The sequence below is a fragment of the Anguilla rostrata genome, chromosome 16 (assembly GCF_018555375.3).
Source record: "Anguilla rostrata isolate EN2019 chromosome 16, ASM1855537v3, whole genome shotgun sequence".
In the NCBI taxonomy this organism is placed as follows: Eukaryota; Metazoa; Chordata; class Actinopteri; order Anguilliformes; family Anguillidae; genus Anguilla; species Anguilla rostrata.
The window spans coordinates 20,153,449-20,173,724 of record NC_057948.1 but is presented as its reverse complement, the minus strand read 5'-3'; the positions used below and the strand labels follow the sequence as shown (position 1 = coordinate 20,173,724).

The following is a 20,276-nucleotide window of genomic DNA, read 5'->3' as shown; positions in this document are numbered from 1 at the left end:
GGAAAGGAATCATTTTGTCCTGCATTGTAATGTTGATCCCTTGAAATTGAATTTATTATCATTTTAGGAATTTGAGGCAGATTGTTTTTTTTCCAATAATATCCAATTTTTTGTTCTTTGTAAATCCTGTCATTGTCTCTGTGTCCCTGTGGGAATATGGATGGTGAGAGCATGATTTATTTAGAGGCTATTTTCTGAGAATTTCAGGTTTTTTTAACCCTGGAAAGTTCAGGGTTAGGTTTCAGATTTTCACCTTGATATATGAGCAGAAATCCACAGGGCCATTAGTGGTGCAATATTTTATCTCCACTGTACTATAACACTCTAATTCATATTTGTAGTCTGATGCTATTGTTGTATTATGCTATATAGTTGTTATTTTCTTTATAATGTGCCATGTTAAACAAATATAACATATAGCATCAGACACCACGTTATAACAACTGCAGCCACTAAATGCCAGTGATAATTGTATCTTATTATTGCATGTTATCCACTAGGTGACCTTCTGTTCTTGGCTGACAGTCATATCAGGCACACACTATAAATCTACAGAAATTTCTCTATCACTGTGGTCAGGATAGAAACACAACAGTTTGTGACATACTAAATGTCTTGTGTTTAATGAGATTATCATCTGCTAATATTATTATTATTATTATTATTATTATTATTATAATTATTATTATTATTATTATTATTATTATTATTATTATTGTTATTATTATTTGGGCCATTAAATTAGGTGTACTTTCCCTGATTTATTGACATTTAAAACTTCATAGTTGAAAGATAACTCTTACTTACTGTCTTATTTTCGTGAAATACAACCTTGGTATAATTGAGCTTTTTCAATTGAGCCGATGCAACTAGCCTATTTAATGGACTCAACATTTTAATGTGATTCTTGAATGAAAAAACTTCATCAATGAAACTATTTCCATACCGCGATATAGAAGAGTAAAATGGATGACTGAATGTGCTTGATATCAATCGAGTAATAAAATAATACATATTTTTACTGATCGAACTAGATAGTACATTAATGCCACACGCGTCATTAAATTTATATTTTTAACTATATAGCCCAGTGCATAACAAAAGCTTAACATAGAGACGATGTACATAGTTTCATGTGTTTATATATCAGTAATTGTGAAGGAATTGAGGTAGTGTTAAAATATCAGACCTTGATTTTATAGCTCCCCCAAGTGGTAGGTTAAATAGGCTACAAACACGGAATTTACATTTCAGCCTTCATGTCCAACAAACCACGAATTTCATGCTTGTTAAAAAGCTCTGCAGTCCCCACCAGTTCCGCAGATGAGTTATCAACTGGCTTTAATTAAAAAAAAATATTAAAAATACACAGTGTAAAAATGATTTAATATGGCGGCGAAAAAATTTTCTCTGTGGTTTAAAACGTATTTTTTAACACGACTTAAGAAACGCTTACAGATGTAAACACATTACCTACACAAGCAGCTTCTGAAATCGTTTCACTTGACAAACTAATTCAAGTTATTTGACTTTCAGATAGTCAGCAGAAAGTCAGCCGGAAAAAACAGTTGCACGTTTCAGCATCGTTGTCGTTAAATTCAGACCCAATTTCGTCGTACTTTTCTGTAGATAAATGACACACGTTGTAATTCATTAAATAATATATTCAGTGGAAAGCGAGCACTTTCAAGCAAAACGTTTTAATGGACTACAAAAAATGAACTCTGGTAAGTAAAACTACAGTTCCCTTAATTCTTTGCAGCATCACGAGCCTATGAGCGACCAGTCATGCGGATGGAAGCAGTTAACTGTGCATCCACTGTGGCAGAAGAAGAAAGTTTCAAAGAAAAATGCATGGAGGGGATGGGGGAGAGGCAAAACGTCCTCGGGGCTCTAGGATTTTGGCTACCAAGTCCGTCGAGGTGTCCGACTCGGATGAGACGAAGGACCAGGCATCGAAATTATGTGGTTATCTGAACAAACTTGCAAGCAAGGGTCCGCTTAAGGGGTTCAAAACCCGCTGGTTCGTTTACGATCCCCGAAAATGTTATTTGTATTACTTCAAGTCTCCCCAGGACTCGCTGCCGTTGGGATATATTGAAATAGCCGATGCCTGTTTCAGCTATGATGTCGAGGGGGAAGAGGGGCAGTTCGAGATCCACGCTTCTGGAAAAGACTTTCTGCTCAAGGTAACGAACCAAGATGTACCACTAGATTGCACATCTTGCTCATAATCCATGTCTGTACAACTGGCTTGTTGCACATAAGGGTCTTGGCAAAACATTGTTTTACACAAACACAGTACAAAATATATCTTATTTGACACATTGAAAAACATATGTTTGCAGTAATCGAGTCAGAATGTGATCAGCTGTCAGATGCTTTTAACAATTGTGGCAATGAAAACTGCCCCCATAACTGATTTGAGCACAAGTTGTACCTTAGAAACTACTGTTTCAAATCTTAACACACCCCATCACAATTCAAGATAAAAATGAAAGCGTTTCTGGCATAAATATTACTTTTAACATCAGAATATTTGTTAACTAGCACGGCTCATATTGCAGCAAGACGTTTTAGGAAGTAGCCTGCCAGGAGTTTATTTCTTGTGTGGAGTCGCGTTTTCGCTTTGTCCGTTTTTGGGCAGGGACATAAACTTACAGATTTGTGTTCCATGGGCGTTTCTTTAAAGGAGACGACTTGGAAAACGACTTAAACATATGAAAGCTAAAAAAAAGCTTACTTTTTGACACGAATGAATTGTGACCTAGTATAGTATGCTATATGCATAGCCTATTTAGCACCCGCGGTAATCTTAGAATCGGCCGATTTAACATTAAAATTGTGAGGATCATTTTAATTCCAAGGGTACATAGTCGGTCTAATAACGGTGCTTATAACGGTGTGTCCTCATAACACCCAACTGTCAAAGCTGTTTAATTAATGCTTTTTTGAAAGCCAGTCTGTGTATATAATCTGGAACGTTGGACTTATAAGAAAGGTTGCTTTGAAATTCAGTTTTATGTGTTGCAACTGACTTTGCAGAAAGACTATTGCAGACGCAGTGGGACTTTCACATATTTCCCGGACGTTAAAACCAAAATTAATTAATGACACCTTTTCTTCAGTAACGGAACTTGTTTAAGTTGATTCAATTCGTGGCCAAGGTGTGCAATACCGACTTAATGTGTATGATGTGTATTTTGGTCACAGCATTTGAAGTCAAGGTCCGAACACTTTTGCTTATGTCGAACGTCATCATTGAGAGTCATCAGCCCAGCGTAATGCGCAATGACAGTTTGTTAGGCTACTTTGTTGTTAGTGGACACTAGTGGATACAATCCTGTATTATTGCTGTGATTGCAACACACACGCACACGCAAACGCACGCACACACAATGCGACCAGAACCAGAGCAAGTGTCAAACACACTGTTTGCTCACTCTCCATTTCTCTTCCTTCTCTCTCTGTCTGATGATTAACAGGCACCGAACAGGCAGGTGATGCAGTATTGGCTGCAGCAGCTGCAACAGAAGCGATGGGAGTTCTGTAACCTGCGAGGATCCGGACTGCAGGACAGCTGGAGCTCCCCCACCCAGTCCCAGCCACACACAGGCCTGGTGGCCAGAGACGCAGGTAATGACCGGCCGGGTAAAAGCACAGCGTCACCTGTGGCCTTCGCAGTGGGCCTTGGGTGTACAGGCTCCCCTTAACATCCCTAAAGATTAACACGGTTCAGGATTTATCGGTAGTGTTGACGCAATAGTGCTATGTCAGCACTGCAGATAAGTAGCATTATCTTGCAACACTGGGCGTGTGCTGTTGCTTCCCAGGAGCCCCTGGGTCAGTTCCACTTATCTGTTTGGAAATGATTATAGTCAAATGCTTCACAACCCAGATATAATGCATCAAAACCATAGTTCAAAGATTTCCTGTTGTACTGAATCCATTTGATTTTGAGATTATAACTGTGTGCGGATTTCAGAGTATCTCTTTCTGTAAACATGTCTGCAAATAAAGTGATCCTTAATGATATTTATCATTTGACAATTACTCTTATTTTTGCTTAAAAGATTATTGTTAAAGGAGTGAGTAGATTGCATTATGTCTGATATAAATTTTGAAAGGCATACCAATTGATAGGAGGGTGTCTTCTCTACTGAGTAGCATGAATTATGAATTTATCACAGCCATGAACTGGTTCCCACTTGTTTAGGGTCATGGCATGGTTACCTTAAGTGCCTGTTCCTGGTTAATATCTATTGGCTGAGAATGGCTCTTCCTCCTTGCTACTGTGGGAACAAAACCCAGTAGGGCATTTTTTTTGATGCTTCTTCCATTCTTCATTTCACTTATTCTCTGTTCAAGAGTTTGCACAGTTTTAGAGATGCACAGTTTTAGTTATTTCATGCAGAGAAGATACTAGATGTTTTGATAATTGCATGTATATTTATGTGCTATTTTTCCCCTGGCATTGAGTAGAAGTAGTGCTGCACCACTTCTGGATGTATGAGTGCTGCTACTGTATATGCATATAGGTATAATTTTGAAGCAGTTGTGTCTTTTTATGATTAGTTTCTTAATTTTCACAGGTTGCACAAACCAAAAATTAGCCTGGACAAAGTCTAGCTTCGAGAGTGTGGGCTCATGGAATTAAAGAAGCAACAATTACCAGGAAGCACTTGTTGCTTAGCTGTCATCTGCTTCCGAAATGGAAAATTGCCTTTGTTCAGCTAGCTTGTCAACTTTACAACTCAAAATGTGACATTGGCAAAAAACTGACAGAAATAAGAAAATGAGTGTAGTTGTACATGTAACCTACAATGAATTGTCAACAACTACTGAATGAAGTTTCGGTTTTGAATAGAAGACGCACCATTTCTTTGCTTTTAAGCCCCCACCTCCACCCCCACCCCCACCCGTCCGCCACCACCCATCCACAATATTATCATCAGCAATCCCCCTGCATTTATGCGTAGCATTTAGGCTGGCTTGCAACTCACCCTAGGTCATGCTAAGATATGAAGTGGCAAACAAGCCCATAACCTGATACTAGCGTTCATAACCACGAACGCTTGGCCACACACTGCACGCATGGTGTTAATTCCTATGAGATCAGCGTGTGGACCGCTCCCTGTAGAGCATCGCTCAGAAGTTTCTTCCCAGCTCTCTCAGCCACCTGCCTTTCCAGCGTATTTGTGCTCTTCTGGTCCTGCCTGTTTTCTCCATCTTTGTTTACGAATGAGCATGCGCATCTTCAGCAAGACCCCCGTATCTAAGGTGGCTGTGACCTGCAGCCACGATAGTCGCTCTTGTGCGTCTGACAGCTGGCTGGGCCTGGCTGCAGACATTCATTTGCAGACATTTAATTGGGGCATACGGTTTGTTGCTTGTCGTCCTCAGTTTTCAGCTTGTCAAAGGGACGGCTGCTGGTTCAGATTTGAGGTCGCATTTGCTTCTAATTTAGCTCTCTGCCAGAACATTACCATGCCAGGAGTTCCTGTCTGAGCCAAGATTTTTTTTCCCCCACATTTTGCTTTCCTGTAAGTCTGTGGGAATGGAAACATGACATGCACTATGCAAAATATGAGGATTCGCCTGATAGTGAAAGGTAAAGCAGGGCTGAGGCCAAGTTATGGAGCACTGCTGATGGTGATTGGGTTTATGACCGTCTGTTTCAACTCTCCTTCTCTGAGTCAAAGCATTAGGTGAGCTTGCCAGTATTTTGGTCTAGACGGATGAACAGCATTGTTCATGTGGTGGAATATAATTCTGTATTTCAGCTATATCACGTGTAGGTATTGTTTTTGGTATGTGCATATGACATGACATGACTGATATGTACATATTACATGACTCTTTTTTCTCACTATTCTGGCTGCATTTATTGTAAATTGGCTGCTGCTGCTCTTGGCTGTTGTAACTGGTAAAGTACTTATTTCCCCGTTACTACACGTAGAAGGTGTTGTGGACAAAAATACCGTTAAAAAAAAAAAAAACCGTGACATGAACGAAAAAGCTTTCTGCAAATTTTTAGCTTATTGGAAAAAAAACAACTCCTTATATATTCGACAGACAGCTGGGTTGACAGCACTTTAGCATTGCATTTAACCACACACATGGGCAAACTGCAGGGCCCGAAAGTGCAAAGGTGATATCTCACATCAGTACATCTCTGCACCTTGACGTCACTGCTCAACTTTCTGAGTGTGCCTGTGGTTGTTGTGGACGTTCCAGTGTGGTTCTCCACAGCCCTGGTCCCTGGTTAATACCAGCAGCATGTCATTCGGCGAACAGCGACCCAATCTGCTGTCATAGGGACCTACGGCAGGGACTTGCCCGGTCCAGGGTGATGTTTGAAACTTAGCAGGGACTGTATGACTCGGCTGAACAGGCCCACGTAATGAACGGTTATTTCCCGGGGATTGCCTCACCCTCTTTTCCAAATGTTTTGCCAGATATGAGCCAGGGCTGTTCATGAAATCACTGTGCGTAGTGAGTGTGAGAATCGGTGTGTGAGTCAGAGTGAGAGTTGGTGAGAGAGAGGTAGACCGCTTTGAGCATCTATAATTCAGCAGTTTGTGGAGCTTGTAGACTTGATTTGTACTTGGCACCGCTATCCATGCGCTATTCCTGGGACTGAAAATGCTAATTTCTTTGGCAAAGCAGTGGCAAATAAATTCCATGCTTACTGTAAGTTGTACAATATGAATGTTGACGAGCTGGACAAGCTGCACTGACTTACACCCTGTGCTGGTTCCAGATGCCTATTCGCTGGAGAAGCCGTGCAGTAGCATGGAGAGGGTCCGCAGTGACTTTGCCATGGAGACCAATACAGATGGCCTGGTGGGCCTGAACTCTGCCCGTGGCCCCACCCCCCACAACTTTTCCCTCCGGCACTGGGGCACAGAATTGAGGTGAGTCCTGGCGATTAAAATGCTGCATTTACTATTAAAAAGGTATAAGGACAGTCAAAGGGAGGGGCACTCAAAGCTGTCTACACACTAATCTTTGATGGGACATTAATTTATTATCACTGTAAGCATTAAAGGGATTGTTCTCTTACTTAATGGTATTTAAGTATTAGTTTTTTGTTTCTGATCAGACAGTTTTGTGTGCCACGAAGGACAATTCCCATTCTGGAGGAAAGTCTACACACTGGCTTTTCTTCCAACCAGTTACTTTAGTTTTACTTTTCTGACAGCTGTAAAGAAACTATGCGGGTTAACTCCTGTGCTTGAGCTCTGTAAAATATTTACAATACACCTTGGGTATTTTGCTGTAGTTGTTGCTTATACAAATGTATCAAGATATGAAGAGGTATCGAATGTATCAAGAGATTGAGATTCGATTGAGCTAATTAAATAATTACAGGCGGAAGTTGGCACAAAATCCTGAAACGGATTGGCCCTTGTTTTGCGCCCCTGCCATAGATGTTTACGGAGGTTTCTCCTGACCTGCTGGTTTAACAATGAATAGTGAAGGGGCATCAACAGTTTGTGGATTGGCACAAGAAAATGCACTTTAACTAGCTCCACAGCAGCTTGCACAGTGATGTTATGTTTCCAGAGGCTGTATGCTGCTGCGAAATTAGTTTCACTACAGTGGCATTGCACCTGACCTGGGCTTCCATGTGACCCAGGTTTCTGTCACAGTTTAAGTGTTATTCGTCAGGCTGGTTTATATATATCGGCTGTACTGTATGTTTAGAGGATGTCGATATTAGGAATGTGTGTTTTGATTCATTTTTTTGTTTATATGTATGTTTGAATGAGAAAACCCCTGTTGATTGTCCTTCCCAAGTCCTGTTTGAAGTTCCAGCTATTTCACTGCAGAGAGATGTGCATTCACTCACACCTGCAAGGCAGGAAATGCTCAGTATTTATTATCTACTATGTTAGGCAGGCTTCTTAAACACACTTTCATGAAGTGATGATGCGTACGTTTTTAAGATGAACCAGCATTTGAATACGGATCCAAGTAATTAATTTGAGTTCATAATAAATTTGAAAAATTTGTTCTCATTTCATGATTGGTTTCCTTCAAAATTAGGTAGCTGCAGTTTGGATTGAAACTGAACTTTTTCTCACCTGCTTTGTTAGGCGAGAATAGGTCTGCATTGTGTGCTGGCAAAAGCGCTTCCAGACTGCTTCTGCACATCTGGAAGTCTGGAAACATCCGCAGGAGTGACGTAGTGCAGTGGAATGCCAAAGATTTGAGCCTGGCTGGGTGTAAATAAAATTCCAAATAAAGTTCCTAAAGCAGCTGCACAGGACTGTGATGTGAAAACCCTCCAGATCTACTGCAACTGCACAAATCTGCCGGTATTCAGGAGTACCATTTCGTAAACAAACTTAGAGTTTGTCTTGCTTAAAAATAAAAAGCAGAACTGGTCAACTGGAAGTTGCACCAGTCTGAAGAAGTATACAAAATAATTTCCTGCATACAGTAGGCTATGCCTTGAGAAAGCAGATATTACCTTAAATGTAGTGGGGCGTAGAATGCCAAAAAATTTCAACTAATGAATCACCTTCAACCTGTCTTCTCGCAGACAAGGAGATGCCTCCTAATTACCATAAGATAGTGGAGTAAAGAGATCGATTGTGTCTTCAGAGCGGCAAGTCTTATCTATGGAGATGACAGCAAACTATGCTCAAACAGCTGTAACTGTACCCTAAACAGCCCCACTGATTGAAATCATGTTTGGATTGGATGCCTATTGTGTGCTTGAATCACTCAATTGAGCGGAATAGAGGGTGACACATTTCTTCGGTAAATTAATACTGAATGTTGAAACGAGGTCCTACAGCTCCTGAAATTTTAATTGGTTTGTGTACTCCGAGCCACTCTGCTACAACAGGGTTTTTCAAGCAGGACAATGGCCTGGTAATGCACTGTTTCAGAACCAAGTTGAAAGCTCCAACAAGCTTAATGATCACGTCCCGTTTGGAACAAAACCCAACTTGCTGTCATGGCATGCCCAGGGGGCCAGTGCTGGGAACCCCTGGCCCAGACTGACTGTGTGTTCTCTATCTCTCTCCCTCTCTCTACCTCTCTCTCCCCCCCTCCTCTCTCCCTCCCCTCTGTCCTCTTTGGGGCGCTGTCAGGAACTCTGTGTCCCAGCTGCGGCCAGGGCGGGGCGGAGAGGGAAGGCGAAGCGTGTTCTACACAGCCAGCAATGAGGACTGGGAGATGGTGGACCACCCGTCCAAGGACCTGCAGGACCAGATGGCAGACATCTCCAAAAAACCTCATTCTGACACTCATAGACGTGAGGAGCCTTTTTTAGCTTACAGTACCCATGCTTCCATGTACTTCTGTGTTAGATAGCCACTGCATTATAGCCTGTGGTGGTTGCAGGATGCAGTTGCCCATGTGAAGTGGCCACTAGCCTTTTAAAATATGTTCCATTTTCTTTTATTTTCGAGTCCTATTGCTTTAAGAAATTTTCAAATGCAACCCTGCATCGTATCTGTATGTTTTGCTACATTCGTTACATACCATGTTGACCTGCCCCCAGATGACTCTGACATCTCTTATTAAAACTTTGTGTGGAAAACTTTAAAGGCCTCAACAAACAGAAATATATCTCATTATATTGTATCATAAATGATTGTTTCTTTTAACATTATTGGTATATGTAGAAAATACGATGTGAAATCTTTCTGCAGAACAGGAAATAGTCATATTTGTATGGCATGCTGTACATGTGATACTTCCCTATATTTACAAACAGCTGCGCTAGAAAAGGTAAAGTCTGGTGACCTAACCCCAACAACTTTACACTGTTGTGCTCACATTCTTTTGAGGAAGTGAAAAGTTTATTGTCTGTTGAAAAATCAGATGAGCTATAGTAAACAAAAGCCTTTACTGAGCAGCCTAGGTAATGGCCTTATCCAGCAGAGCTCTTCCTTTATATTCCCAGACTTTAGTTATAGTATGAAATGAATCAGAAATGTGGCGTGGATGTTTAATCCACCTGTCTGTCTCTCCTCTCCCCTGTCCTTTGCCCCAGACTCCATTGGCTCTGCGTTCACGTTCGATTTCGGGCGCTCCTCTTCCACCTCCTCCTCCTCGCGCCCCCGGCTGCCCTTCCTGAGGGACATGATGAGCTCCGGCAGGCTGAGCCGGAGCACGGAGACGTCGCCCGTGGAGTGTAACGGGAGCAAGGCGTCCGAGGCCCAGCTGCGGCTGCAGAACCAGGAGGAGGTGCTGGGGAGGCTGCGGGAGGAGCTGGCCAGTCAGAAGGTGCGCCGCAGGGTATCGTGGGTACCCCCCACCCCACCCACGGTGGCCACACATAGATCAGGCCCACCGCATATCTAACGAGGAGGCGGAACGGTATACATCACCCCACAGTGAAGGGCTGCACGTCACCCGGGGCGATTAGCGCGGGAGTGAAGGGCCGCTCTGTCTCGGGGCCTGGCGGCTGTCTGCTGAGGGCCTGATTAGTGAGCGTGGGGGATTTCCTGCAGCCTGGCCCTTTCCCTCTCCCTTCCTCCATGGGGCCAGTCAGTCATTCACACACTGCCGAGGAGAAAGAAGGAAGTGGCAACGTGTCACTTCCCTTCGCAGCTTTCTACTTGCTCCATGTTTACGGTTACGTCTGTTTGCTTGGATGCTGTTTTCTGCTTCAGCTCATGTGTCTTACGCTTGTATTATCAGAACTGTGACATGTCTGTATTCCACATGACCACGCCCTGCCCGCCACAGCCTGACATTCATATTCTCACCGTCAGAGCCATTGCTGAGCCATTACTCACCAAGAGCCTCTCTCAGGGCTCCTGAGCAGATGGGCTTAGTCTCTTAGGCTCTGAGGGTGGCAATATGGACGCCAGGTTGCGATAAGACTGTGACGACTGTCCATAGGGCAGTTGCTGTTAAAAGTCTCCATCCTTTGGCATTGCATAATCCTCATTACTTGTGCGATTTATTCTACAGTGGCTTGCGTTTCTTAATTTTTAACACGGATAACCCAGCTATAACTGGGAGTTTTCAGTATACAACTTCAAGCAATTTCGGGGAAGTACCTTAGGTGGACAGCACAACGGTGGTGGCAGCAGGTGAACATGTCATCCGCCTACTTCAGGTCACAAGAGACGGTGGCTTATTCCTCATTAGCAGAGGGCGGGGAGAGAGGCTCTTGTGACCTCGCTATTTTCCACCTTGTGACTTTCTTTTTTTATTGAGAAGTTCCCCCATGTGCTTACCCCAGCTGTACGCCTGGCCACGTGTATAACACAGATGTCTCAGTTCTCACAAACACACACGCCCCCGCTTGTCTAAAAATAGACATGAAAGAGCGCACGGTGTCGCACTAAATAACTCGTGACATTTCAACTCTTTCTTCACACAATTTAATGCTGCCACATATGAGGCTAGAAATAATTCTCAGCGTCCATGTGCTGAATGCCGGCACCAAACATAAAAAATAAACTGCAGCTGTGGGTGTGTAAAAGCACTCAGGGTGTGCTGTAGATTCAATTTATCTAAACCCTTAGTAAGCACAGTAACATTATGCAAATGGGCACTAAACAATAACAAAATTGCAATGCATGAATCATCAAGCTCATTTTGTAATTTGGATAAGTGAGTGCAGAGATTGAAGTTGGTCCCTTGTGGTACTTGTGGCAGTGCTGTGTTTTCCTGAGCTAGCCCATTAGCCTGGGCCTGATGAATGCCTCGCTGCATGGAAAATGATGCAGGAGCTCATTGGCTGTTAGTTTTACAAAAACTGTGTTGCCTTCATGAGAGCTGTACTTGTCTCCATTGAACTGACTCGGAATTAAATCTGATGTGTCTGAAATTAAATTAGATGGAGTTAACAGGAGTTTGAGTAGACAAAACTCCCGGGCCCTGATTGTGTTTTAGTAGCAGATTATGGAGAATTAGACCTAATAGTTCTCTAGATCGCAGAGCTGTTGTTGCAAATTTCTCCCCTAGTTGAAGTCAGTGGAACAAATTAACCACACTCTGTGGAAAGCATTCAGCTGTCCAGTGAACAAATTGGATTGCTTGGCCGCCTCGTTATGTTTTGTAATGAAATTTGTCTCTGGCAAATCAAAATGCTACAGGATAGCGAGTTACTCAACTTTCTTAAGAGAGATATTCAATTGCTACAGCATTCCCAAAATTTTAGCAATTACTGTTTTTTTATAAAATACTGCTATTGGATTAAACAGTTGATAGATGGAATTGTGTCATGTGTACAGTGCATTTGTTTGTACTGTATCTCAGGCTGTTGAGAGAAGGGACTCCTAAGAAGACATGTCTGGCTTCCTGTTGACGGGAGGAATAGCGATTGAGTCATTTGCTGCTTCTGTCTTCTCGTCTGCGGAGGTTGATCTAAGCAACACAGAGTGGCCCCTGTGGTGCTCACAGGAAGCATCCACACATGCACTGGTCATTTGATGATGACAGTTATGTTGCAGAAGCAGCATTAGGATAAAGACTGCAAGTTGATTAATTCAACAGGTTTCATTCAGTTGGGTCAGTGTCAAGTATAAAAGCAGTCTGTAGCATCTATGTATGCCACAATCATGATCTAAACTGTTGAGTCGGCTTTAAGTTAAATTATAATGAATGCTGGCAAACTAGGATTTTTTCTTATTTTGGTAAGTCCGAATATGCAGTGTGTGTGTGTGTGTGTGTGTGTACACTGCCAGTCTGTATGCCTTATTTAGGTTTTATTTCTTTAGGTCAGCTTTCCCTGAAAATGCATTGTGTCACTGTGCATGTGTGTTTGTATAGGGTCTGTGCATGTGTGTGTGCGTGCGTGCGTGTGCACGCTTGCTGGTCTCACTTAGATGTCGGTAAGGTTTGTTTAGCTGCTGTGTGTGGGGCCTTAAAGTGTTAACCCCAGTAGTCATCATGGTGCTGGTTCTTATGGCCGTCTCCCTTCTCTCTCAGGAGCTGGTGAGGCTCCTGCAGCAGACCCTGCGGAGCTCTCAGACTGAGAGGTGGCCAGCGGCGGGCCCCGAGGGGCCACAGAGCACGTCCCCGCTCCTCAAAGAGAGGGACGGCCAGATCCAGGCCCTCTGCGGGCACATGGAGAAGCTGGCGCTGGAGAAGGAAAACCTGCAGCAGGAACTGAAGACGCTGAAGAACAAGGTGGGGGAGATGAACGAGCAGCTGAGCATGCTCATGGAGACCATCCAGGCCAAGGACGAGGTCATCATCAAACTGTCGCAGCAGCAGGGCGGGGCCGGGGGTGGGGCTGGGGGCAGCGAGGAGGCCAGCCCCACCGAATGCAGCTCGCCGGTCTCTGTCGGCCGGGAGTGTCAGGAGCTGGACAAAATGAAGGTAGAACCTGCAGTGTGTGGCAGCTGCGCTCACTCTTAAGATTTGAATCTGTTCTCTGCATGCACATTCACTGTTCACTGCATGTTCATGCTGCTGATTCAGTCCATTCTTGTCCTCCCACTCCTCTGTGAATACTCTGTTTCCATTCCAGAACTCAAATGAACAATGATAAGCAAATGATATCTGGTACATTTTGGGAGGAATTACAAGACAGTGTTAGACTAAGTAGACTATGAGGAAGCAGCGTCATTCTTTAGAAACTGGGTAACCGGGAATCCCTGGTAACTTGAGTCTTTGTGGCGATTAGCGGTAGCTTTGGCATTGCAAAAAAGGGTAAATACTCGGTGCTAAAATTGTGATATTTCTGCCTGATATTAGGACTGTCTCGAAGGCTACAAGAACCAGAACAAGTTCCTGAATAAAGAGATCTTGGAGCTGACTGTCCTGCGTCGAAATGCGGAGGGGAGAGAGAAGGCCATGGAGGCCAAGGTAATGTCAGCTTCCTCTTAGCGTCCCTCTGGCCTTAGCACAGGAAGTGTACCATGCAAGTAAAGGAAGAAGCTTGTGTGTGTGTGTGTGCATGTCTGTCTGACTGTCTGTCTGTGTAATGAGGCTCACACAATTTTAGCACAAATGAGAGAGATCCTATCATAGTTCTGAGAAGTAAGCACTGCTGAGTCAGCTTTCTTGGAAGGGAAATTCAACTGAATTACTTGTTCTACAATACGATGCACAAAAGTCATTCATGCTGTTAAATACATTTTTTTTTTTTAAACGTGTGTAGTTTTTGTATGTAGTAATGTATTCTGCGACCGGATTGCATATCCAAGGTGATCAGTGCACTACCTTTCCATTTATTGTGTGTCTTTCTATAGCTGGTCCCAATGCTGCATGTGCACATGTTGTATGTGTTGTACGTACACTTATGCAATATTTTGTTAACTTTTTATCCTGCAAGTACACTACTAAATCTCTATTTGCCTTTTTTTATTTTTGTTATTAGTTTCTTTTAGCACGAAAAGTTAAAAAAAATTCTAAATATACATAAGTGGACTTCTACGTTTTAAAAGACGTCATGAAGAGTTGTGCAAAGATGGATCATGCATGACTGCGTCCCTCCCTTGTTCCCAGTACTCTTGCGTTGTAACTCTGTTAACTGTGCGTATCTCCTGTGCTGACAGTACACAGCTCTGGAGGCCAAGCTGTGCCAGGTGGAGAGTAAGTACCTGGTGCTACTGCAGGAGGTGAAGAACCCGGTGTGCTCTTCCTCAGAGCAGAGTCCGGCGCGCGAGGTCATCTCCCGCCTGCTGGAGGACGCCCTGCAGGTGGAAGGCGGGGGCGATGACCAGCAGGAGCAGCAGATCCTCAAGCCCCACCCCGTCAGGTACTGCAGCCCCACCCCCTCGCCCCGACCCCCTGCTAAACCTCCCGCTGACATCACTCTCAAACTTTCATGTGACATCACCCCACCGTGTTCATCACAACTCAGCCAGAGTCTCACACAACATCTCATTCTGTGTCACTCGCCGGACAGTAAATCCAGTGTTTCTACTTGCCAAGTTACTTTGACTCATTATTTAATGTTATGACACCCAAATTTTACCTTTATCATTTCTCTTCAAGTGAGCAGTCCTGTGAGCACATTGAAAGGTGTCTTGCTTGTACCCACTGAAATAATAAATGATAAAGTAACATTTTGGTGTTTCCGAGTGGCTTTTCCACATGGATGTTGTTGGTACGGGGCAGTGTCTGTGCTCTTGTGGATTCTCTTTATTCACCCCCTCCTTCCTCCCGCAGCGAGTACGACGTGTACGGCTTCAAGACCGTCCCGGAGGATGACGAGGAGGAGAGGCTGGTGGCAAAGGTGCGGGCGCTGGACCTGAAGTCCCTGTCCCTGACGGAGCAGGAGGTGTCGGTGGGGGTGAAGTGGGAGAACTACCTGGCGGGGATGGGTACCCGGGACATGGTGCGGTCGCCAGAGCTGAAGGCCCTGGTGCGGAGCGGCGTGCCGCACGAGCACCGCTCCAAGGTGTGGCGCTCGTGTGTGGACTTCCACATCAAGAAGTTCCCGGAGAGCGAAAAGGACAAATACTATGAGAACCTGCTGGGCGTGGCCCGGGAGAAGCAGAACCCCGCCTCCAAGCAGATCGAGCTGGACCTGCTGCGCACGCTGCCCAACAACAAGCACTACTCCTCCCCGGAGTCCCAGGGAATCCACAAACTGAGGAACGTGCTCATGGCCTTTTCATGGAGGAACCCTGACATCGGCTACTGCCAGGGCCTCAACAGGTAGCTCCACGGGCCTCCTCTCCTGCCCACCTGCATTATCTTTATGCTTAGAATCCAGGCCTAAAAATCTGTAATCTAGATTTACAAATAACTTAAACAATCTTTCATCATATACACTGTTTGGTGAGTTCAACAATCTCACAATTAACCTGCCAGACAGTTTTTTCAGAATCCAAAAATTATATTTAAATTACATTTAATCTTAAGGACAAAAGTTGATGAAATCCAGACCTTGGATGATAGACTGTAACAATATGGCACTGTTTTATGCTGTTTCTTGTAGATCTTATGCATATTGTCCTGTACTATTGTAGTAATGCTCATGTACTCCAGGTGAACAATGAGAGAATAATAACCACAGGATGGATATTTATAGGTGCGGTCAGATAGTGGGCGGAGCACCCTGCTGGTTCTTCTCTGAATTATTTACTGTAGAAACTGATGCTGTGGTTCTCTGTCTGCCCTCCAGACTGGCTGCCATCGCTCTCCTCTATCTGGAAGAGGTAGATGCCTTCTGGTGCCTCGTTGTCCTCGTAGAAGTGTTCATGCCGCGAGACTACTACACCAAGACACTGCTCGGGTCACAGGTAAGCCTGCCTACTTGCCTGAATGACTGAGGAGGTGGGCCTCTGTGAGGCCCAGAGATATGCTGTGTCACATGATGATGATCTCATCATCGTTTGACCAAGCGTGCTGTTCAGAGGCATGATCTGTGATTGTCTTCTGTAGCTTAACAGCAGGCCAACATCACGCAAACACATAGACCTGGAGTGTGTCAACACTTGCACGCAGTGTAGGAAGTCCATCTTACGCCACGTTTTCTCTAATGCTGCTCACAACCATTGCATATGTCAGATGTTTATGATGCTTATCTAAACAATAGAAAGGGAACACACAAGTTCATATAATGAGATAATAAAGCGTAACCTTATTTAAGGTGGGAACATTTTATCCAGTTTTATTAACATATACTTTTGGAAATTTTTTTACATTTTTTATTCCTGTTATGATTGGATGAGCACTTTGATGGTGGACTACGTTTATGAGGACTGGGCTGAATGAAGCGTGGAGGTTAGCGGGAGCGCCGCGGTTCTGAGTCTCGCCCTCCATGTATCTCCAGGTTGATCAGCGCGTGTTCAAGGACCTGATGAGCGAGAAGCTCCCTCGTCTCCACAGCCATTTTGAGCTCCACAAAGTGGACTTCTCCCTCATCACCTTCAACTGGTTCCTGGTGGTGTTTGTGGACAGCGTGGTTAGCGACATCCTCTTCAAAATCTGGGACGCCTTTCTGTACGAGGGGCCCAAGGTAAGGCCACAGCTGGATGGACTGAATCTCAAATGCAGGCAGGTCAGAAAGTAGTCTTAGTCTCCTACTGTGTGAAGAGATTCAGGATTATCTGAGTGCTAATATTAGAAACTTTGAAGAAATGTAGCTATACGTATATTCTGGTAAAATGTATCCAGTGAAATGTGAATTTATGCTGCCCCAGGAGAATATAGAATAAAGTAGAATATTAATATTCTTTAAAGTACATCTGCCATGAGCACCTGCTATATTAAAATGTGCTTTACAACAAGGCAGTGCATGGCCCTGGTAATATATGGATAGGTGGGTGGGTCTTCCCTGTGACATTGGCGTTCTCTGGGGTTATATCCCTCTCTCTCACCTCTCACTCTCTCGCTCTAACTGTTACTCACTCTCTTTTGTCTTCCTCAGATCATGTTTCGCTTTGCCCTCGCTCTTTTCAAGTACAAAGAGGAGGAGTTTCTCAAGCTGCAGGACTCCATGGCCATTTTCAAGTACCTCCGCTATTTCACGCACACTATTCTGGATGCGAGGTAAAAAGGCCTTTTCAGGCTCTTTCTGAAAGATACGAATATATCCCTGGTTCATCTGGATATTACATTAATATTGGCAATTGATATTATGCCACATTGAATGCCATACAAATGGTCAAATATTTTACATGTGTGTATTTACAATTTGTAATTAATATTAGCTCATTTGGCTGTCTGTAAAATATAACTATGTATATATGAGCTAGTGATGGATGACTGAGGCTTTTTGAATGGATGGAGCTACAGTGAGCTGTCAGTCACTGACTTGATCTAACCCTGGTTGGATGCAAAGCATTGTGGGACTTGCAGTCACATTCAGGTCAGATGGCTTCCACAAAGGCTTTATCATTGTATCCTTCACTGAAGGAGGCAAACAAGGATGCATCATTTATTAAACAATTCTAGCATTCCCTGGCATGGCATCAAATAGATGAGGGGGCAGGGATGGAGGGAAGGAAGAAAGGAAGGATGTATTTGATGGCAGTCTTTGAAAGCTGCATCATATCTGACCTGTTTGAAACATAAACAGGGGGCTTAACGCTGCACTCTGTCTCCCTCTGCAGGAAGCTGATGAACATAGCCTTCGTGGACATGAACCCCTTCCCCCTCAGGCAAATCCAGAACCGTCGCACCTTCCACCTGGAGCGGGTCCGCCTGGAGCTGACCGAGCTGGAGGCCATTCGCCAGACGTTCCTGAAAGAGCGGGCGACCGACCCTGACGGTCGGACGCTCATCAGCGACGATGAGGAGGACAACTAGCTGAAGATCAGCCACCTCACGGGCCAGCCAGTGGAGAGAGCGCATTTGTCTCTGTGGGTCCAGGGCTGCATTCCCGGGGCTGCATTCCCAGGGTGACTCAGCAGATTCACTACTCTGAGAGACCCTGATATGCTGGACATGTCTTAAGGTGTATTCATGCGAGAGGTATTTGAGCTGGAAATGTTATTCATTCTTGATCTGCAGGCATTTGGCAGATTGTGGTCCGGAGGCCTGCTGTTATTACTGGTATTTTTGACAGATCCATGGATTGTGAGGGCCTGGTATGTTTACTGGTATTTTTAACAGTTCCATCATACCCACTTTTCCTTTTGTTTTACATTCTTAGTGCGTTCATGGTGGGGATTGTTAGGCTGAGAGGGCTGAAAGTAAAATTCCATTGCCATGCAGCTTGTAAATTTTACCAGTGACGTTGGCCCTTCAAGTGATCAAAATCAGTATTTGTACTCACCAACTTTTTTCACTTTTTTATTGTAAAATAAACAGATTCTCATCTGAGTAAACGGAAGCAGGCACGGATTGGTTGCATGCTGTACACATTATTGCAGTGCACAAGCTTCTTTAGATTGCATCAACCTATTTTCTCTTGCTGCGGCTTGTTTCCTCTGCTTTAAATGTACTGTCGCTGCCATGTTTGAGTAGATGGTGTTCACCTCCTCCTTATACCAGACATCGTATACGTGCTCCCCTGAATTACTTGTTCATGGCTGTGGCACCTGGCTAGCTTTACAGCCAAGGTACTGTGTTTTACAGTTTCCTACAGAGAGATGAACCGTGTGGAAGGTTAGACTCAGGCATCATTGTGTACTGTCAGTGTGTTGTCAGTCATTCATGTAGAAGGCTTCCAGGTCCATTAGCTGCTATAGACAGCAGGTTATTAAGGGGATTTTTCCACCTTGCGGTTTGCTCTAGTTTATCCGTCTGGTTGAAGGACATTTCACATAAGGGAAGTTTTTTGTATTATTTTTTTATATATAAAGTCTTAACACCTAGAACTTTTATCCTGCTCTTTACAATAGTCCTTTTGTTTACACTTTATACATTTTACATTCCTTTTATGGCATATCTAATGAATGTTATGATGTCGGGCCCATTTCTAACTTCCAATATCGATCAATCACATTTTCACATAATTATTCATAAATGTGTTGCTGCAATGAATTCTATTGTATTTTGTCGCTGTGGTATTGTCATTACAGTCCTGTATTCTCCTCTGGTCATAATAGCATATTATCAGAATGATGCTGTCTAGTCCAAATGTAAACAATGAAGAATGTTAATCATGGAAGTACTGTGAAGTTTATTTGGAGAGCTGGTCTCTCTGGACCTGAATTGTTAAGTTTGTCCCTTTTTGATAACATGCAGCATTGTTTTTTTCCTGCCATCTCCTTAGCGAGAAAAATAGTTATTGCGAATTGTGGCTTATTTCCCCTTTCAGACCCAAACAATGACAAAATATTAATCAGTGTCCCTTATCTGTAACTTTTCATATTTTTTTCCATGCTGAATTAGAAATCTTTTTTAATTGGCGATACTATATGCTGTAATATTTTCATTGTCAATATGTGACCAACAATGTACAGAAAGAATTATAACATATACTCTGTTAGGGAGCCAGAATGTTTTACTTTTCTTCCAGTTTTTTAGATGTTGCTCTTTTTTTGTAAATCAGCTGGAGATTTTCTGTCACACCGTATTATATTACTCTCTGTTTGAAGTACTGTGTATTATCTGGCATACAAAAAAAATTCAAAACAATCAAGTATAGCCTTTTAAAAAAAAAAAATACTTTTTCTGTTGTTCACTCTTGTATGGAATAAGCTGTAATGGGGAATTCCAGTTATATTTCCTCACCAAATGTATTGCACATAACCCTGCAAATGTTGTGCTCGAGAGATTTAGCATTGACATGGATGGGCACTGTCTTTCTGAAACTTCTGAACTGTCCTGATCGTCATATATGTTATTCTGAATGTTTCTGTTCCCCTGTAGTATTGCAGTATATTTGCTTTATATTCATGTTTTGTATCAAAGGTATGAGTAGTCAATAAACCCTCCTATAGCTGCCA

General features: G+C 43.4%; 1 protein-coding gene across 1 annotated transcript; it reads left to right on the top strand.

The window, feature by feature from the left end:
* The first annotated feature begins 1,790 nt into the window (after window positions 1-1,790).
* On the top strand, window positions 1,791-20,276 carry tbc1d2b (TBC1 domain family, member 2B). The gene is made up of 13 exons (XM_064312223.1): window positions 1,791-2,189; window positions 3,486-3,636; window positions 6,764-6,917; window positions 9,108-9,271; window positions 10,016-10,248; window positions 12,910-13,302; window positions 13,681-13,791; window positions 14,484-14,686; window positions 15,100-15,591; window positions 16,061-16,178; window positions 16,712-16,897; window positions 17,309-17,430; window positions 17,994-20,276. The coding sequence occupies exons 1-13, from the start codon at window positions 1,851-1,853 to the stop codon at window positions 18,187-18,189; spliced, it is 2,862 nt and encodes a 953-aa protein (XP_064168293.1). The 5' UTR covers window positions 1,791-1,850; the 3' UTR covers window positions 18,190-20,276.